This window comes from Dermacentor albipictus, chromosome 9 (assembly GCF_038994185.2).
Source record: "Dermacentor albipictus isolate Rhodes 1998 colony chromosome 9, USDA_Dalb.pri_finalv2, whole genome shotgun sequence".
NCBI classification, from domain to species: domain Eukaryota; kingdom Metazoa; phylum Arthropoda; class Arachnida; order Ixodida; family Ixodidae; genus Dermacentor; species Dermacentor albipictus.
The window spans coordinates 49694430-49714801 of record NC_091829.1 but is presented as its reverse complement, the minus strand read 5'-3'; the positions used below and the strand labels follow the sequence as shown (position 1 = coordinate 49714801).

Genomic DNA, 20372 nt, shown 5'->3' with positions numbered 1-20372 from the left:
ATACTCGTTTGTGATCTAAGGCTTTCCAGACTTGCTCTTGCAGCGCTTGTTAGGCCAGGTGAAATCTTTAGAACGAAACGGGGCATCTCGCATAAGCAATGCCTTTATATTAGCATGCGTTTTTCAACGCGCAATCTTCCTTCACCTGGCGTATTTTAGCAGCAGAACCATCTCGCTTTTCTTTTTGCAAGCTGAAAAGCAGTTGCTGTTGTAGAGATGGCGATTGCCTTTTATGCCCGTGAATAAATGCAGCCGCACGAGCATCACACAATGTTGGCCCTCATTGAAATCACTATGCAGGATGCTTTCTTTCCTAGTCGCAGACAGTAATGCTATGTTCAGACTACGTTCGTAAGGCGCCGATTTTTCGTAACATACGTAAGCGGAAGCGCAAGAAGCGTATGCGTCTAGTTCAGACTGCGAACGTAAAGGTACCAACGTGCGCAATTATCGCAAAAATCGTGGGTGAGAGTGTTAAAGGGTCGGCAACATTTGCGACTGTTATGTTACGACCGTTGCGACACAGCCAATGACCGATAAGCTTTCGGCTTTCAACAACCGGTGACGACACTTCCGTCCTCCCGTCTGCAGACAGCTCCGGGCGCGGGAAGTGCCATTCCGCCATTCCGTGCGCACGATTGGCTGTGTTCGAGAAAATTTTTGCAGTGCGCCTTGCGAGACTGTTTTCAGTTCATCTGGTTTATCCGCCGAGGAAATCAATGGCCGCAGATGCGTGCTCCGAACTTCGATGAGTGGTCTCATTAGGTTTTCAAGGAAGCGGAACTGCTGGGGTGACATGCGCATGATGTTATGAAACATCGCAGCGTCACCAACTCGGAGCTTGGCGAAAAGGTTGTGAAAATCGCCGTCCACGGCCCTGTCGAGAAATACTTGTCGCACCCAAACCCATTTGCGTCGCCTTCGTCGTCTTTGGGCGATTGAATACATAACTATAAGTTTGTTTTGAGCGTGAATTTCTTCGATCTCGGCCAGCGCTCGCATGTTGGCAGGAGCCATATTGGACCGCTGGTGACGTCAATTCTGCAGCTCCAAATTTGATTGGCCTGTTGTAAAAGTCGTAATTTAAGCAGCAGTAAATGTGAACAAAGGTGCCAGCTTAACTGCCGTAACGTTTTTTACAGCCGTTACGTTCGATACGCCAAAAGAGCTGTTACGCGCGTTACGACCGTAGTGTGAACATAGCATTACACGCAAACGCGTTTTTGCTGGTTGGCCGCATGTGACGTCAGAATCAGGATTGCTCTCGCTTCAGCTTCTCGATTGGATTTACGAGTTTGGATTCGCTATGTCGTGACATCGTGCAACAGGCTAGAAGAGGTAAAGGAGAACAGCGTTAAAGGCTTCGCGACTATTATAAGATTTATTTGTTCAAGGTGTCAACAACAGCAGCAGAAAGTGTTAAACAGAAAGTACGTGGGTTTTCTTTTTTTTTCTAGAACGGTGAACTTGCAATGAAGCGCTTTATTATTTGCAGTGAGACAGGTGGCTTGTCTCTTGAAACTCTGTGTCCGGCGCCCTGTAAGAATAAAAAGAAAAATGCGCCTGTTGCATTTCAACACGTTCTCACTCTTCTCTCGCCCCAATATGCATTGCGAACTGTGTTTTTTTCAATATGAGCACAAGTGTCGATTGCTTTGTTCATTAGTTGATTTATCAACGGAGCTTACCCAGTACTTCCGCGGTTTTCCTATGCTTGCGCAAGGAGCGCTTTTAAGTGCATTGAAGCAAGCTGGTGATTTGATATGAGGACTGGCTTTGAAGTCCACTTGTGTCGCAGGCTACGAAGCTTGTTATTGTTATTTTTACCATTTTCTGCGTTTTAAAACCATTTCTTGTTCTTTTCATCTCAATATAAGTTCTTCACTATATAGTTATCTTCCATTGTGTGTTTTCGCCTCTTTGCCATCATTAGCTTATACTTGTCACGGAGGAGGTATGTTTACCTTTTCTTCGCAAAACGCAGCTCCTATACGGTGCTCACTGTGCCAATTGATCATGTGGACGAAGTGATTTGTAGTTAATTATTTACAGGTCCTTACCGTAAGCTGAGCAGAAAATTTATTCGGAAAATATAGCTTCATGCTCAGAAATGACATTATCGGGCTACGAACTTCATCTCACACCATCCTTTGAATTGTAGTAAAATATGTTTGCGATATTCGTGCTTTGTTTAAATTCCATAGATGACTTCTGCTTCATCGTTTCCATCTGCCATGTTGTCTCAGTATCCCCCTCTGGCTTTCCGTTTAACACGAAGTTCTCACTTGCTGCCTTCGTTTCTGCAAAATTAGCTGGTTTATGTTCTAGATGGTGATGGGTCACTGTCACTGATGTCAGGTCACGATGCTGAGACACTGAGACATTTGGCTGCTTAGTCGCTAGAATGTGCTTCGCAGACCATTGTTATTCTGTTTCTTGTCCTGGGAAATTGAAACCGCTCTTAACGAGTGCTGCACAAGGCGACGATCTAAAGCACACCATTGACTGGCATTTTGGCGACTACAGATGCTAGCCTGGTTTGTTCCGGAGAGTCTTATAATCAGAGGCTCTGAGAGCAAACTACATAACAAAGAACATTATGGCAAGGTTAGCCGGGAAATTTGGAAACACCTGCTCCAGGCAAGTTTTCTTGACCTCCTTGCCGTACCATCTGGCACAAGTCAACTTCTCATATCACTGACCTCGCGCTATAGACGTGTTTCCTGGAACCTGTACCCGAGCAGGTGAAAGTCTAATGTGGAGTCGGCAGCCAATGGGGAGAGGGTCTCACTTCCGGAAGCTTTTGTGGATAGCAGTGGTTTTTCACAGCCATAGTCGGTAATATTGTATACCGCTACATCGTTTACCGGTGCCAGTTCTATAAATTTTTACATTATGCAAGACGTATTTGTAGACTTCGGGCTAGAAGCGTACTTTCCACTCGCCATTCTTGTTTACAAATTTGACTTACTTCAAACAAGGCTATTTTAAATTTCTCCTTCCCAGCCACTTGTATGTCTATTCACCGGGCTAGTTGTTAAACTCGATTCGTGTATTTGTCGCTTCACCCGCCATGGTGGCTTAACGGCTATGATGTGGCGCTGCTAAGCACGAGGTCGCGGGATCAAATCCCGGCCGCGGTGGCCGCATCTGGATGGGAGCGAAATGCAAAAACGCCCGTGTCCTATGCATTGTGGGCACGTTAAAGATTCCCTAGTAAAGTATGGCAAAGCTTTATTGATACCCTGGTGGTCAAAATTATTCCGAAGCTCCCCCCCCCCCCCCCACACAGCGTGCCTCAATCAAAGTGTGGTTATGGCACGTGAAACCCCATAATTCGATTCGTTTTCGTCACTTTTGACTGATTACGTTGTTTGTGCATTAGAGAGGTAAATTTGTAGAGAGTCACAATTTGTTAATTTATTGCGCCACTAGCACGGGCACGAAGTAAGGCTGTGGCGGTTTTTTTTTTAATCATAGCATTTTTTTTTATCCGAGCATTTCGCTTTAACTGTTGCCAATATGCGCACCCGCCGTGGCTGCTCAGTGGCTATGGTGTTAGGCTGCCGAGCACGAGGTCGCGGGATCGAATCCCGGCCACGGCGGCCGCATATCGATGGGGGGCTAAATGAGAAAACACCCGTGTACATAGATTTAGATTCACGTTAAAGGGCCGCTAAAGAGAAAAATGATTTCTCCTGCATCAGTAAATTACCTATCTAGGGAACCAAAGCCGCCACTCTTACTACGATAAGACGCTTGGTAAGCCACAAAAAACCGCAAGAACGAAAGACGGATGCGGTGCCCCTTGAAGTTCCCGCAGCTGGTCACTGTGACGTCATGGATTTTGATGGCATCGTCTATGGCCTACTTAATTATATAGCGGTACTGATTCGCCGCACTGCGTTCTAAAGGACCAAAATATTAAACGTGGCAAGTTTCGGGAAGCTTTACTCATCCAACGCGGCCCAAATGCGAAAACATAATTTGCAATCCCTGACATCACACTGACGTACCGGCGTCGGGGTTTCGGCGCGAAATTCGAATACTGACACTTCGACCTTCATTTTCTCACCTAATAATCAAACTACTATTTTGAAATGACTGCCTGCAGTGTTCTCAAACAATATTTTATCAGTCTAAACTGATTTGTTGCTCCACCTTAGTGTCCCTTTAGAGAACCCCAGGTGGCCGAAATTTTCGGAGTCTTCCCCTACGGCGTGCCTCATAATCAGAAAGTGGTTTTGGCACGTAAAACTCCCCCAACATTAATTGCCAATATGCGCTACTCTGTAGAGGACAAATGCGGCAGGTTTCATTCGAAAAGTTTTACAGACATGGCAACTGAATACTTGTAAGGCGTCGTCACTGATGAGCTTGACGTAGAGCACCAACAATTTGCACGTGTTGTCGTGATAAGTTTTACAATAAGTTTCAGAGTTTGTGTACATCAAAGTTTCGAGATAGCGCTTAATCATTGCAAAGGTAAATACTAATTAACCTGGCTTTCTCACAGGGCATAACACAAACCTTTATTGTGAGGTAGTCAATTTTCCCTGCGTAGTACTCCACGTAACCGCCGATTTGTTGCTGGAAAAGCCATTGCTCGTAGGTGACTAATGTCTGTATAAAAGAAAGAAAAACTCGTTGTAATAAATGCTAATATGACTTTCTAACTACTCTAAACGATCTTGACGACGCTATCAGAACATTGTTTTTTTTTTTTAAGATTAGTTTGCCTTAACTGCTATAGTGTAACGATTGGCAGCACCCATATTGCGAAATGTATTTTTTTTTTAATGCTCAAAAGCATTCTAAAGAATATTTCTTTTTTATGTCACTTGCGCAGCGACTTCTTCGTCTCAGAAGCATCATGTGCTTTGAAAACTGCCGCAAGCACCGCCTGCTACGGACATTTATCGGCCACTAATAATGACGGTAAAGTAACAACGGCAAAATACAACTAAAATGATCGAAAGTATATGCAATTTGTATTTGTGAAAAACGTATATCTAAGTTTTATTTACTGCTCTTCCTCATCGCGGTATGTGATCTTCACATTGCACCCACCACGTTGGCTCAGTGACTACGGCATTTCGCTGGTGATTACGAGGTGAAGGGCTGGACTCCCGGCCTCGGCGGCTGCGTACCGATGGGTGCGGAATGCGAAAACTTTCATCTGCCGTTTAGTAGAGTAGTTTGCTGGGCCAATTGGTGCACGGTGAACGTATAATGGTTTCCAGCAAGTACGGACGCGAGCACAAGTAGAAAGAGACAGGACAACGCTGGTTGTCCTGTCTGTTTCTACTTCTTGTGCTCGTGTCCGTACTTGCTGGAAACCATTATACGTTCAAGTGCCGTGCCTTGCGCGCCAGTTAAAGACCTAAGAAATAATAAGAACTACGTTAAAGCTAATAAGTTAAAGAACAAAGAAATAATAAGAACTAAAAAATAATCAGGACTCGTACACTATGGCCTCCCCCACATCCCAGTGTACATTTCTGGGCTATTTGAACCCATAGTTTAATTTGATCTAAACAGTTCTAAAAAAAAAATGAGAACGGAAGGCTTCAAAGACCGCTGGGTGGTGTGGCATTCAACCGCATTTAGTCTGACACGATGCGAGCTACAGCTTCATGTAAGACATCAATTAGCGCCTTGTGTGATTAAAATCTCGCAAAAATAACAACTCTTCAGACTTTCCACGTCATTCCGGGTCCTAATCGTATATTTAGCATCTATAAATAACTCTCTCTTGGTTTTCGGCGTTTGCAGCTATTGAGACACGGATTGCATAGCAAGCAAACATCACAGCGCTGTGTTATGCTCCTCGACTTCCGCATGACGTTGCCTCTCGCTTCACTGGCAACGAGCAAGAGCTCTCCCGTGTAGAACACTAACCTGAAATCGAAGGTTGTCGATGAACCACTTGGCACCGAGAAAGTTGGACACCATGTCGACGTCACCGTAGTAGAACAGGGCTTTAACCTTGTCGCTGGACGATATCTTTTTGATTATTTCTCGCAGGTCCTTGTACATGATATTATACTTGACGACGTCGCTGAAAATTTTTAAATGAAGCGACGTTGTTTCTTTCACATACAAATCTCCATATAAATGACTTTATACCGCCAGTAACAACAACGGACCTTATATCCGAGCTCTATATCTACGCAGTGCAAACCATTTCTTTCATTTTATATTGACCGTAGTGTAAGAACATGAGGCAGGGCGTTGTCAGCATTTAACTTGATTGAGGCCAAAGGCAAGCGTTGCTTTACACGCCCTTGACGAGAGCTTGTCCCTGCGAATTAATCGCCCTACTGCCTGTAAAGTGTGCTTTAATGCAGTGACTTCGGCAGAGGGCGACTGATAAGAGACTAGTTACAGTGCAACGCGTTATTCACCATTAAAATATAAAACATTGACGCAATTCTGGGTGTAAAAAATGTGAGCTGGATCGTCCATGAAGAATCGAGGGGACAGGGGGGTGTAAGAACAAGTTGAGAGAACAGAAGCTGCACGCCGAATACTATAAACGGAGCTTGACTCAGCAATAACATGAAAAATTATCATAGCCAACGGCGAAAGCAACCGGGAATATATATATTAATAAAAATTCAAACGAGCTATTCATAAAGTGTTGTTTTTCTACTGTGCTCAAATGATAGAAATCTGAACGTTATAAATTCTGGTTGCAAAGGGGCTCCGGTCTGATGCGGCAGAGATTTTGTAAATAATTTCCTGCGTTGTGTGCATTCGTAAACATGAAACCTATTGCATCTAAGGATAAAAAATGCTGCCTTTTTTTGTAAAACATCTGCCTGTCTAAGGTTAGAACGACGCTAGGAGCAACATTTGAATTGGTAATTTATGGCACAAATCATGATGAATAAGTTCCAGAACGATGTGGCCGGTTTCAAATTTGTTATGAGAAGAAACATGGTGTGTGAAAACTTGGGTCGGGACGACAAGTGCTGTGGCTCTAGGTTTAGCATACACAAAGTAATAGAAATACGTAGTTGATTTAAGTGTCGCCAGGCTCAACACCTCCTTTTTAAAGAGATCAAACTGTTGAAACAAACCTATAAGTCCACGTACTTGCCGCTAAACAGGGCCACCCCATAGGTCGTGGCTCTGATTTTGCATGTTGTTGACCCTTTACAGTTTAACCATACAGAGTTCTAGGACCATGTATATATATAGGCAGATAGAGTGAGAGCCTATAGTATTTGTTGGGATAAATGAAATTGGTGCATCTACAATGGGCCTCTTTCCAAGAATGTGGGAATACCTTTTAACAATAACTCGTGTGTTCTGACGGTCATTTGAATTTTACGAAACACGTTTTTGCTCCTTTGCTTGTAAAATCGAGAGCCACGAGTTCCGCTTTACCAGCGGTGATGTGACGGGGACCGGACAAAAAAGAGGAGAAAGTTTCCCCCATCCTCACTACTACTATACTTCCAGGTAAGGCAACCTTAAGCCTATAGTTTGTAACTTTACTAAGATACACATTTTCACAGGTTGAGAATAACACGCGCTTATTCGCTTTATATGAAGACAAATAGTGGCAAGAAATGGCCGATCTTGTGCACACCTACATAGAAAACTTCTCTTACTAGGCACCCTCCGTCACAGGTTAGCTATTGGGTGCACACCTCTCCACATAATGATAACGATCCGCGTCACAACCACAAGGAATGCCACGCCAATGAGCAGTGGCTGACGGCTCCTTATACGTAAATTTTTCAAACAAGGGTCCTTTTACTCTTTCGTGGAGGCGTAACAAGCTTGACTTCAATACTCCTAACAAACTTTGGGGTATTTTCTTCTTTCTTATTCATTTTTGTTAGAAATTATAGAATTTCCACTAAAGCTCTCCCAAAAATAGAATCTCACGGTTGTTTTCAAGTGCAATGAATTTTGTAGACGTAAGAAGAACAAAAAGAAAAAAAAACATGTGGGCTGATTCTCAGTTGAATCACAGAGGTGTGTCACATGGGGCGGCTACTACCACAAAATTCGCGCTCTCTCCACATTAACTAAGAGCATGGAGTAGTTTATGTACAACGTTTCACTTTTGTTCAAACTGAGATTACGCCCCTGCAATTACGGCGCGGCTACGGTGTTCTCATCCAGGACACGAGACCTCGGTTTCGATTGCAGGCAGCGACAATCGCATAACGATGAGGATGGAATGAAAATAACACACAACTCTATTAATACATGTGCCAAGTAACGTTTATGAGCCTCGTTATTTGAGAAAACTATCACCGTGCGAATTTTTTGTTTTAGATTGTTTAAAAGCTAAAAAAAAACATTCCAGATCTTATTCGGTATAGATTCAAATCTGATACCGATATTTCTTGCGATTCTTACCGTCGGTGTTATGCTGCCTACGGTTGCGTGCAACCTTTTCTGCATCAGTCGATTTTGTCTTATATAAATGTATATATTCCACTTGAAATTATGGTTCGCTGGTATTGGCAAATACCACGGTAGAAAAGATTAATTATTTGATAATGCTACCAATACGAGTTATTCGAATAATTTCCGAAGTTCCTTACCGCTCTCGTACACAACCATTCTCCAAAAGTTTTGCACTGTCAATGTGGAATCGTTATACAATTTTAGACTCTGCCGCGATTGCGAGCCAGGATTTCGTAAAAAAAGAAAAAGCTCGGACTCCCACTGACGTCGCAAAGCTCACGGAGAAAATGCCATAATGTGAAACGCGCCGTATTGAGCATTGGCAATGTTAGTACTTGCCGCGCAATATACGGTGCACAAATGCTTTGGAATAAATTAAACCCACACTTCTAAATCAACTCGCTGAAGTATATGCTATGGATTCCGAGTTCATTTCTTTCAGTGTTCATCGTGACTTACAAACGCAGCAACGTTCTTCACTGGCAAATATCCCTCGGAGAAACTTTAACATTCATCTTCAGTCCGTTTTGATTGATTTTTTGTATTGTTGCGTTGTCATATTTTCACTGTATGAGTGTTGAAACTTTAGCAGGTCTACCGCCTGTTGCGGCTACGTATATTGTGCTTTTTCTTTTGCTTTCTCTGCACTCATCCGAAAGTATGTTTGTTTTTTTTTGTTCCTGTAGTAGCTAACATTCAAGTGTATACTGCTGTACTCTGCCGTCAAACCTTGGGGGCAGGCACCCCGTCAAGCTGCTGTATGTAGCAGCGCCTATGCTGCTCTTCCTTTCTTTCAGTGGAAGAAAATAAACATTACCTCACTTGAAATTCGGGAGTCGTTTTCCCCAGGTATTGGTATTACATTCTGTTTTGAAATTTCACTGTCTGAAAAAACTACAAACGTCATGAAGGATTTCCGGCGCAGTATGGAAATGGATGTTATGGGAAGCATTTTGCTGGCAGCTGGCTACGCAGCGTCATTTTAGGATTACGCAAGGGCGTCGCCTGCAGGTGGGCCAACTTGTTTGTGTAAGACGAACACCCATTTGCGTGACGCGAGTGCGTGTGGGATGACAGCAGCAACTTAGCAGTGATGACGGTCGTGTGACGCAGACGCTGTGCTTGGAACTCCAGCCGTTCGGCGCGAGTTAATCGCATGCCAACTGTTGGTTGCTACGCGGGCACTGGACGAGTGTAAACGACAGAAACACGTACGGTGACGCCGTCGGCGACTACGCGGCATACAGTCGCACGCACCGATGGCTGTGTCGGATGGTGTATGCCAAAACGACGCTGGCATTTGCATCACGTCGATCAAACCTTAAATTGTGTATGAGCTGAGCCGGTTGCGAAGGCGGCACAGAGTCGCACTATTTATACGTAGCGTTAGCTGCTACGAGGAAAGTAGTGGGGAATACGGGCCGATCCCGTAGTTGGGGCACATCATTTCGTAGCTCAATCTGTCACGAGGAAGAGAACACAAGAAACTTGCACGTCTCACACACGCGAAAAGTCTGAAAGAGCTACTCGACTCTGGCACGTGAGGAGTGTGATTGCCGCCTAGTGGTTCTTAGATTGCCCGCCACGCTATAACGTAGAGACGATTGAACGTAGATTTATTGACTTTCGGGATGCAATTCATCAGTGGGACATCAAGCTGAGGGCATTGAAAAAGAAGGACTTGCCAGTAACGTCACGTGACATTCGGTTTCTTCCCACAGAAAACGTGGAGCGGGGGCCACTGTATATGTTTATGTGGTCAAGGTTGCACTGCTTATGGCCTACACGTATGGCTGTCCGACATTCTGGTTCATCCGTCGTAATCAACCTTCATGCAATTCTAACCGTGGCCCCCTGCCGGATGTTTACGGCAGTATCATATATAAATGGGATGTATGTCTCATTTGTTGCCATTTGTGTACTGACGATGTCACCCGCATAGGGGGTGAAACGTCTATGTTTTTGTTATTTTATGGCTGAGTAAAGCCAATGAAAACAACACCTTGAAGTATGCTAATTTAAATGTACGCTCTACTCGGTGGAACATTATAGGGTACAGTAAGGACGTTTGTAAGAAATTGATTTTAGAAAAAAAGTTTGGTTAAGCTTGTTGAACGAACCGACGAAACTCAAGCGCTTTTAAAACGTTGGCTGTACTGATCAGCAAGCGGCATGCATTTTTTTACCGTCAGTCAAGTGTTGTAGGCCTGTATATGTTGGCAAGTTGGCAAGAAAAACTATGATTGTGGCCTATAGTGGATAGAGCATTGGGCTGCTGTGATCGAAGGCCGAGGTTCGACTGCACTGTCCTTAGTCCGTTTCTTCTTTTTACGGAATTGCGAAGTGTGGCGAGATAGGGAATACCTAACAATCTATCGTGAAGTGCCCGGAATGACACAACAAAAGCTCCGAATTATGAACCCTCGAGTATCAACCAGTCTTGGCCGCACAGTTAAAGACTCTAGACATTGGAAATGAAACCGCAGCCCTCCACTAAGGCACTCACAGCCTGCACTACAACGCCGACACTTTAAAGAAAAAAAAACTAATAAAAACAATAGAGAATCTCTGCTTAGTTGCCTCAGCTTTGCGTGCGTATAGCGTATTTGAGGCAGTGTTTAAAACGGCTCTCGTTTTAACGCACCTCTCGTTTCCGGCTGCATACCGACCTAATTTTTTTTTAGCTTTCTTTTTTTTTCAGATACACGTGCGCTTTTCAAGGCTTTGTTGAAATGCGTTTGCTCTCGAGCAGGTGGCTGTGCGGAAGTCCGTTATTTCACGCTCAGTGGCTTACAAACTTATTTTGAAGCCTCAAATAAAATTAATCATGTAAAACGCCGCACATGTGTGCGTGACCCAGCTCTCTAATTCTACCGGCTCTGCGTAGCGCACCTGTGGATGATTTATTCGTGTCTAATTCAACATATATTTTATGCTGCAATATTATAATTCGCGCAGATTTTCCCTCCCTTCCCCCTCTCTCTTTTATGGTAAGTACATTTACAAGGACACCATCGCCCTCGTGCTGTCCTGCCGTGGAAGGCTCCAGCGTGGACCGCGCGTGTGAGCTTAGAAGATCCCCCCCCCCCCCCCCCTCAGAGACGTTCAGTGCGTTTGACATGATGATCCGCTCGAGCAATCGGCTGTGCTGGAGCTACGGCAGCGTTTCCGCTGCCTGCCCGAGCTTTGTGCACAGAAACAGCGTTCGTTTTGAGCAGCTGTCTGCTCTACCGCACCGTGGTTCATCGCCGTCGTGAGAAGCCTGCTTTCTGGTAGGGGGTTGTTCAGGCTGCGCGGCAGAAGTGGTATCTCGTGGTGCGCGGGGCACATTAGTCACCGCGTGTTGTTAGAAGCACGGGCTGAGGAGCTCGAGCGCCACGCATGACCCGGCTACCGCAGTCAATTTTTTACTTTCCCGTATACGAGGTGATCATTTTTTAAAGTTTTATAGAATGAAAAAAGAAAAGCGCTGATGACACCTAGGTTAATTCTTGTCCTTGAGCTGTAATATTCGATGTGGTGGGCATTACTACACCGAGAAATCAAAACACGTACTTAACTAATTATCAGTACTTCACTCGTTGCCTTGTTAATTATTTTACGGCGCATATGGCAATTTGCAAATTGTAGCCGATCGATTTGCTAGACGTGCCCACTTGAAATGAACTTCCAGCAGTACACCCCTTTCGAGACATCCTCTACCAGCGTGCTACGAAATACATGAGCGTTTCGGTTACTTTTGAGCTTCAGCGCATAAAAGTGATTTTTTTTAAAGTAAAAGGACCAACAGGCGCGTTTTTACAGAGACTTTGATTACCCACACCTCCAAGCTGGTGTCACTCTGGAAACTCATTTCGCTTTGCACGCTTTGCAAATTCGCCGGCAACAATTCGTAAATTGCAATATGTGCCGCAATTAATTAAAAAATAATTAGCTGCTTCTTTCTAATTGCTTGAATATGTGCTTCGATTTTCCTTCCAAGTAATGTCCGCCTCTCTGAATAATCCAGCTCAAGTACTAGAAGTGTGTCATCTGCACCAGGCATGTTTTAAAAATTTTGCAGCCAGCTGGAATTTAGACTAGCTAACGTCCCTGCCTTTCCATTATTATTCCCACTCCTTTGTACTATTACTCCATCGGCCAACGAACGAAATGATTATCCGGCTCTGCTCGAAAGGAGAAAAAGTACTCGACAATATTCCGCAATTTCATACTGGATTGGTCTTCAACTGGATCGGCCCCGGGCAGTATGCAAAAACTGTTCGCGTACCGTGCATTGTGCACGCGTTAACGAAACCTAGGTGAGCAAAGTAAACCCGAGCCCCCCACAACGTCGACCCTCGTACCTACATCGTGGTTTTGGCGCGTAAAACTCTGGAATTTAGAACTGAGGTGAAACAGCGCGAAAAAGACGAGGACACGAGGAGACAAATGCCACAGACAAGCGCTGACTGCCAACTGGAAGTTTATTTGAAATTCAGTACCGCAATTCTAAGTATGAACCAACTAGCCCTCATCAAGATCTTACTAATGCAAATTTCTGGAATTTAGTCATTACATAAGCACGACTGTAGCGATCAGATTTCTAGGACGCCGCAGATACGTAAACGACGGCAATGCGCTAGGAAGCGAAAGCAGCGCTGACTTTGAGCTGCATTGCGAGAGGTAGGTGCGACGTTTAAAAGACGTATACCCAACCCAACCCAACGTACCCAACCGTGTTACGTTCAAAGAAGGGTGGATCCTTGCGCTAACTGATATTTCTTTAATTTTCTTAAAGAGTATGACAGCAGAACGTGGCAAAATGACCGACAGGTCTAGGATGAACAAATGAATGCTCAAAACGCATAAAATGCCGCACGTTAAAAAGCACTGGTAACGTATAAGGAAAAGCGTTATACACCACTTGCAAAGCACACCCGTGTGCCAGTTACTAGCATATCATGGAGGTTCAGCCAGCGTGACAAAATGCATACCCTATCGGAAGCATTCGCAGCACGCATGCGTAGTCTGAAGGAGTGTATGTTTTTCTTTTGTGACAGTTTCTTGTTGTTTAGAGTTCTGCCCCTACGAGACCGCGCTTGCCCGTAATGCGTACATGGGCTGCGTATAGTGCCCTCGATTGTGTTCGCGTGCCTGAATCATACAAGTAGGGTCACTCTAAAAAGTACACATCTTGCGTATTACATTATCCCTCCACAGTTAAAGGTACATTACAGTTACATTGTCACTTCTCATGCGGTTATTTGTTTCCGTTACATCTATCTATCTATCTATCTATCTATCTATCTATCTATCTATCTATCTATCTATCTATCTATCTATCTATCTATCTATCTATCTATCTATCTATCTATCTATCTATCTATCTATCTATCTATCTATCTATCTATCTATCTATCTATCTATCTATCTATCTATCTATCTATCTATCTATCTATCTATCTATCTATCTATCTATCTATCTATCTATCTATCTATCTATCTATCTATCTATCTATCTATCGGTGTTTTTCTTCGCTTATCCGCAACGTGAAGAGCGAATGGCAATATCTCAAACCACTTTGCATCGTCAATACAAGAAATTAATTAATAAATAAGTTATTTATTTATTTATTTATTGATGCCAAAGAAAGACATCCTAAAGCAATACAGGTTGCCTGTTAGCTGCGAGCCTTTTTGATCCATTCGTGTTATGTTGGTATTTTCCCTTAACTCGCGCAAATGTCTGTGGCTTGAATGTGTTTGAGCAAAACGATTAGCCATCAACCTTATATAAACTCCTCCTGAAATTAAAAATCGCCACTATAGCCCGGTTTTCACCTGCATGGTAGCCATTCATTTGGAGATTCCTGTACGTGTAAAGCCGTTTTAACGTCTTCCCTGTTCATGTAGGCAGTAACACCAGAGGTGTCCAAACATGAGGGGCTCCGCCTGATGTCCTGGAAAAGAAAATACAAAAAAGGAGACGCAGTTGGAGGAACGCTGTATCGATGCCATATATAAGTCGGTATAAGGGGTAATCAAACTTCACATAACAAATTTTGTGGCGCATATTCTCTTCAGGCCCGGTGACAGCTAAGGGACAATTTCTTTTCAAGCCAGCGTTTATTTCTCGTGGCTATGTTACGAACGAGTAACCCATTTCCGTTTGATTACCGCAGTTAGATGCATGAAATTTCCGTTTAGAAGAAGGTTGTGTTCGATCGAATGCATTTGCGTTCTTCGTTGAAACTCTCTGACTCCACTCAGTTTTCTGTGGAACCTAAAGTTCTAACACATTAAACTACAATCAGCCTCGTCTTTAAATATGTGTTTATAGTTTGAACATCGTTTGCAAACGTGGTAATGACTAGATGGAGTCTGCACAGAACGAAACATAAGCGTTTTATCTGTGACATATACGACAGTTTTTTATCACTTTCCTCCCTCTTTATAACCTCATCAACCCAAACCCAAACCCACTCTCCACTTGTCGCCAAATGGAAAGCCTAATGTTTGTAACCCTGTCGAACTCGCCGTGTCCTATGCTCTTGGATAAATAAATAGTTTCGCAAATTTTCACTTGCACATAGTACACGCTGCCTAAGCTTTTTAACGCTGCAGCCTAAAACCAACATGTATATACGCCCTGCCTATATTGTTCTATTAGCTGTTAAACGTTGAAATGCTATGCCTGCAGATTTTCGTTCATTACCATTGTAAGCCATTTTTGTCTGCACCTAATACGTGATGTTTTCCCCAATCCTGCAATAACATCTGTCAGAGCTGAACTATTTAGCTAAATAAATCAAATATAAAGGGTCTGCTTTTTTATTTATTTTGCAACGAAGATGGAGCATACTTGAATAGCACAAAAACTCATGCGTTAAAAAGACGAACATGTATGTGAAAGGTGAGTTCACACTGTTTTCGCGTTGAAAAAATCGCTCATCATCGCCTTATTCGCCTCTGTCGCGTTGCAAGGCCCTACAACATCGCCTTAGTCCTCGTGTTCAAGCAGCTCGTAACAATTTCACCTGTTAATAAGTGATGCGAGGTTCAAACAGTCAGTACTTTTATTAGAAAAGCGAGCTCTGCGGCATATCAAGGCACCTGTGCGAACGTTGTTGTGCAGTGGTTCATCATGGCCCCTTTGCCAAAGCAGCAACGCATGACGTCAACATTTTTCTCTTCGCTATAGAACCCTCTGGCGCCATTTTATTGCTCACCGGGAACTATCGAAAAGGTCGAAAGAAAAACAGGAAATAATGCACCTGCTTTCCCAATGCCAGAAATAGATAGTGCCCGAAACAAAATAGCACTAAGTACGGCAACTCGCTGATTCTTGCAAACGCGCTTGTACTTTTCAACGGATACAGCTGCGTTCTTTTACAGAAAGCTAATTGTTGGGAATAGCAGAATAATAGAGCAGGTGAAGTTTACTCGGCGGGGTTAGGTATAGTAAACCGTGCCTTTTTTTTCTCAACGAGTCTCTCGATGCTCCTGTATGAAAACGTTTCCGTGGGTTTTGCCAGAACATTTCCCAGTGAGGAACTGTCGATCCATGCGTACTAGACGTATGGGCCGAAATAAGTTACCTTCGGTGTCACGCCTGGATGACGAACGAACCATTTCGGAGACCTCCGGCTCATAGCACTCATTTCATCACTCTCGGTTGAGCAAGTGGACTCATTTTTCGATGACTCACACTTGGCGTAAATGTTGAACAGGTTCAACCCTTGAGTTTCGATGATGTTTCCAGCTTCTTTTACCTGCGTTGTAACGAACAGATACATTAAATGTGACACTAATTTAGAAGTTATTTGAGATGAGTGTTTATCACCGTTCTACAAACATGCTTCTAAAATGGTATGATTCTAAAGTAATATTGCTCTGCAAATTACAATTCTACGATATCACAAAATCCACTCTCAGCCCTATAGCACCCAAAAACACTGGAACGGAAAACGGTTGGAGACAGTGCATTACGAGTTGGACGCATTACGACAGTACCAGACAGGCATATCACAATTCAATCGAAATATTTAATTAAAGAAAGATTTTACGATTTCAGAATAAATAGGAGATATAAGCCAAGGTCCAGAACAAGACATGGGGAAGAAAAGTTAGCCTGTCAAATCGTCATTGTTCTAAATGACCATTCCTTGATACTAGAGCTGAAAAAATCTGGAATATCAACTCAGAAGTATGAGCGATAGAATTGTTATTAGAGCACTAAAACGCACACCCTTTACATCATTGTGTTAACCAATGTGATGTTTCTGTAATATGACGAATCATTTCAAAAGAACAGCTAAATGATGCTGAAAATACTTCGCATTGTGAGCACAATTTTTTTATCTGCCTCACTGTTGCAGCTGTAATGATGTCATGGGCTTTTCAGGCAATTTCCCGCCTTGGCCGTGTTCTCCAAAGCATTTTTTTTGTTAGATTCTCTTAAATATTTAAATGAATGATGAACGAAAAAATGCAAGACGCCGCCTTCAAGTTACCGCGCCAGCTCGGTGTGACCTCATTGATTTTAACAGTGTCCGCTCGGGCGTAGCTAAGTTTTCATCGACAAACGCCGACTACATTGCACTCTAATATAGCCGAACACTGAAATCAGCAACACTCAAGAACTTTTGCTTAGCCACGAAACGGCACAAGTACAAAAATATGCTTCCAAATCTGCAATGTCGCACCGACGTACTGGTGCTTAGATTATGAACGCAAAATAAAAAAAATGAAACGTGGACCTCCATTTTCCCCTATTGTAATCAAACTCATACTGAAAAATTAACAGAAAAATAACAGACAATACTTGACTGAAAAAACAGACTTTAGTCAGTCTCTTCATTGTCCCTTTAGGTGATTGAACTTGTGTGTCGAAGTGTATGTATAACATACTGTAGACCTCAAGTACAGACTACCACAAAAACAAAGAACTTAATCCCCATCGCATGCTAATTTAACTTCTGTCTGCACTAAGCAGCAATGCACTCGAACCTCGATAATGACGCATTGTCAAATATAATGATTTAAACATAATATTCTTTCACCGATATCAGCATATCTAATTAATGTACGTCTGTAACAAATATCAGATATAACGAAGGTACTTCATTTGCCGATGCGACTTCGTAATATTGAGCTTCGACTGTATATGTAATGGTGACAGCTTAAAGTGAAGAGTCATCGTAACCGACCTGTAGCTTTAAGAGTGTATTACCAACATTGCCAGCATACGGTTCTTTCAATAAAAAGCTATCATACTTACCGCTTCCAGGCAGGTTGTTATGGTGGAATCGACAAAATTGCACGACGTCCGATTAATAACTCCGTTGCAGCAGTTGGTAGTCAGCTTCTTCCACAGTCTTTAGAGTAGCATGAAATAAAGAGTAAGCTTGGACAAAACGCATTAATATTTTGACTTGATGTTATCCATATGCTATGCTGAAAAAGACATTGATAGTTGCAAAGGCTTTGAGAAAAGATCCCCGTTTGTCAGATTGTTCGGCACTTATAATTTAGCTTTCTCTGGATGCCCTGCATCCTTATTAACAGTAGCGTCCGGCCTATCACGGTGATAGCTTTGGAGAAGAAATGACTTATTCAGTTTGCTATTTCATTGAGCACGGAACAGTGTCGTCGCATCTGCCGCATTGTATATATATATATATATATATATATATATATATATATATATATATATATATATATATATATATATATATATATATATATATATATATATATATATATCTACCTGTTCCATACAGAAGCCCTCCTAAATCTATACATTCCTATGTTGCTTGCTCGAACTGTTCTTATTGACTTCCTCTCCAAAGTTATAGAGAAAACTTCTCTTAGTATTAGTTTTAACGCTTCCCACCTCATTTAACATCTGCCTATCTTTCTTTTGCCATTTAGCTACATTGTATAAATATCAAAAGACATTAAAACTCAACCCACCAATGAGTACAAGTATCCATTAGGATCTTCCCATGCCCGTAGAGTTCGTTGTTTGAGAAACTAATGCCCCGATTGCAGATGACTCATGTCGCAGTCTGTACACTAGAACCAGGACGTAAAGTAACATTTCTCCTCAGATTTCTCCTAACAAGACTCTCTGCTCAAATCATTAACTAGCCAGCCCAAATGCGTACGCTTCTGCAGTAACATTTTTCAGCCTTCATTTAAATATAACTAGGCGTTTCCTTCGCAATAAGAACCGCATTTATACATTCAATGCCGCATTTAAATGAAGATATCTGTAGCTGTTGAAATCATTTTTTTCCCTATCCGTAATTTTTCCAAGAGTTTGCTACCCGTAGCGAATTTCTTATTCAGCCAACTAGTGAGCTTCTTCATCACGAAGATATTTATTAGCGTGTTGCTAATTAGCGTACTGCAGCAGAAAGACCATTTGCCTTAAATAAAAATGAAGAGAAAGAAAGATAGACTAGGAAATGTTTTCAATATAGCAAAATACAGAATTTTTTTTTTGCTTGTCATGGGACAAAGAAATATAAAAATAATAATATTTGGGGTTTTACGTGCCAAAACCACTTTCTGATTATGAGGCACGCCGTAGTGGAGGACTCCGGAAATTTTGACCACCTGGGGTTCTTTAACGTGCACCTAAATCTAAGCACACGGGTGTTTTCGCATTTCGCCCCCATCGAAATGCGGCCGCCGTGGCCGGGATTCGATCCCGCGACCTCGTGCTCAGCAGCCCAACACCATAGCCACTGAGCAACCACGGCGGGTATGGGACAAAGAAAGGAACAGAGTATTCTGAAAGTGAAATCGCCTACTTATTAGAAAACTGGTTGGAGAGAAGTAATTTTGGAATAGCGTAAACTATTACATTCTTTCACTTTTTTGCTTGTGCACTTTGCAACACGGATTGTTGCCTTGGTTATTACGCCAACATTTATTTCTGTTTACGGCCCTAGCGACTTAGCCTATACTGCAGAACATTCGTTTTTCGCCATGCTTTCAAGCAAGGCTTGTCACATTGATTGCCTACAAGAGTAAATATTATTTCACTTCGTTCTGAACTTGCGCACCCAATCCTGTATACAAGGTTAGACTGAAGCGTTAATGAGGTAATATGAGCTAAATTATAAATTTATTTTATCGCCAATATAAAGGCGTAACAACCTTAGCCTGGAAAACAGACCTTTTGAAGGAGTAATCACGAGTAATCGCACGTGTTTTCATTACAAAAAAACCTCTGACAAGAAAGATTGTATTGTTCCTGATATTTTTCTGCTCAAATAAGGTTCATGGAGTAATAACATTGCTTACTTTCAAAGTAAGCAGTGTTATTACTCCATGAACTTTTTGACTATTTAAGAAGCTCAGTGTAAATATGTACTAATTCATGAAATTTTGCTTCCTGAAACGCTCTTTTCTTTTTCGATTTTTCTTCCTTTCTTTTCTGCCAGTCGCTTAGGCATAAGCTTTTAGTTCTGATACGTAGGTTCATCTCACGCGAGTTCGACAACAATCTATGTAGCTGCCCAGAATTGTCAGACTTTGGTGAGATATTGGCCATGCGAAAACTAGAGAATTTCTGAGCACTCACGTGAGCTTCACCACGACACTCGATTGTATGCGCAAATAAAAACAAAATACCTCCGTCCAAAGAGGCCGTGGTAGTAGGCGAAGAACATTAGGGAATTTTCCCTGAACCGCTCGTCAAGGATTCCGTTGTTGATAGCATATCCCTTAAAGGAATAAAACAAACGAGGAAATCAGCGATCATCTTTTATTAACCTGCCCATCGCATGTACCACAACGTTGCTTACGTCGTGGGATGTTCTTATCGGGTGGCAGTAGTAGTAGGCATGCGCAAGGGGCATCACACGACGCTAACGCTAAGTTTCCATGTTTGCTGCTACAGGCTATACTAAAGCCTTGTATTGAGAACACATAAATGGGAAGCA

The 20372-nt window shown here is 42.6% G+C and overlaps 1 protein-coding gene across 1 annotated transcript in view; it reads right to left on the bottom strand.

Moving 5' to 3' along the window:
* Positions 1 to 1362: 1362 nt before the first annotated feature.
* The window catches only part of LOC135911938 (lysosomal protective protein-like), a 35584-nt gene continuing 16574 nt past the window's right edge, over positions 1363 to 20372 (bottom strand). Inside the window, exons 5-11 of the mRNA XM_065444289.2 lie at positions 20062 to 20153; positions 17696 to 17792; positions 16014 to 16187; positions 14257 to 14375; positions 5902 to 6061; positions 4531 to 4623; positions 1363 to 1537 (exon numbers count right to left, since the gene is read on the bottom strand). Coding sequence (XP_065300361.2) covers positions 1454 to 1537; positions 4531 to 4623; positions 5902 to 6061; positions 14257 to 14375; positions 16014 to 16187; positions 17696 to 17792; positions 20062 to 20153 — 819 coding nt within the window. The 3' untranslated portion in view covers positions 1363 to 1453. The remainder of the gene's footprint in view (positions 1538 to 4530; positions 4624 to 5901; positions 6062 to 14256; positions 14376 to 16013; positions 16188 to 17695; positions 17793 to 20061; positions 20154 to 20372) is intronic.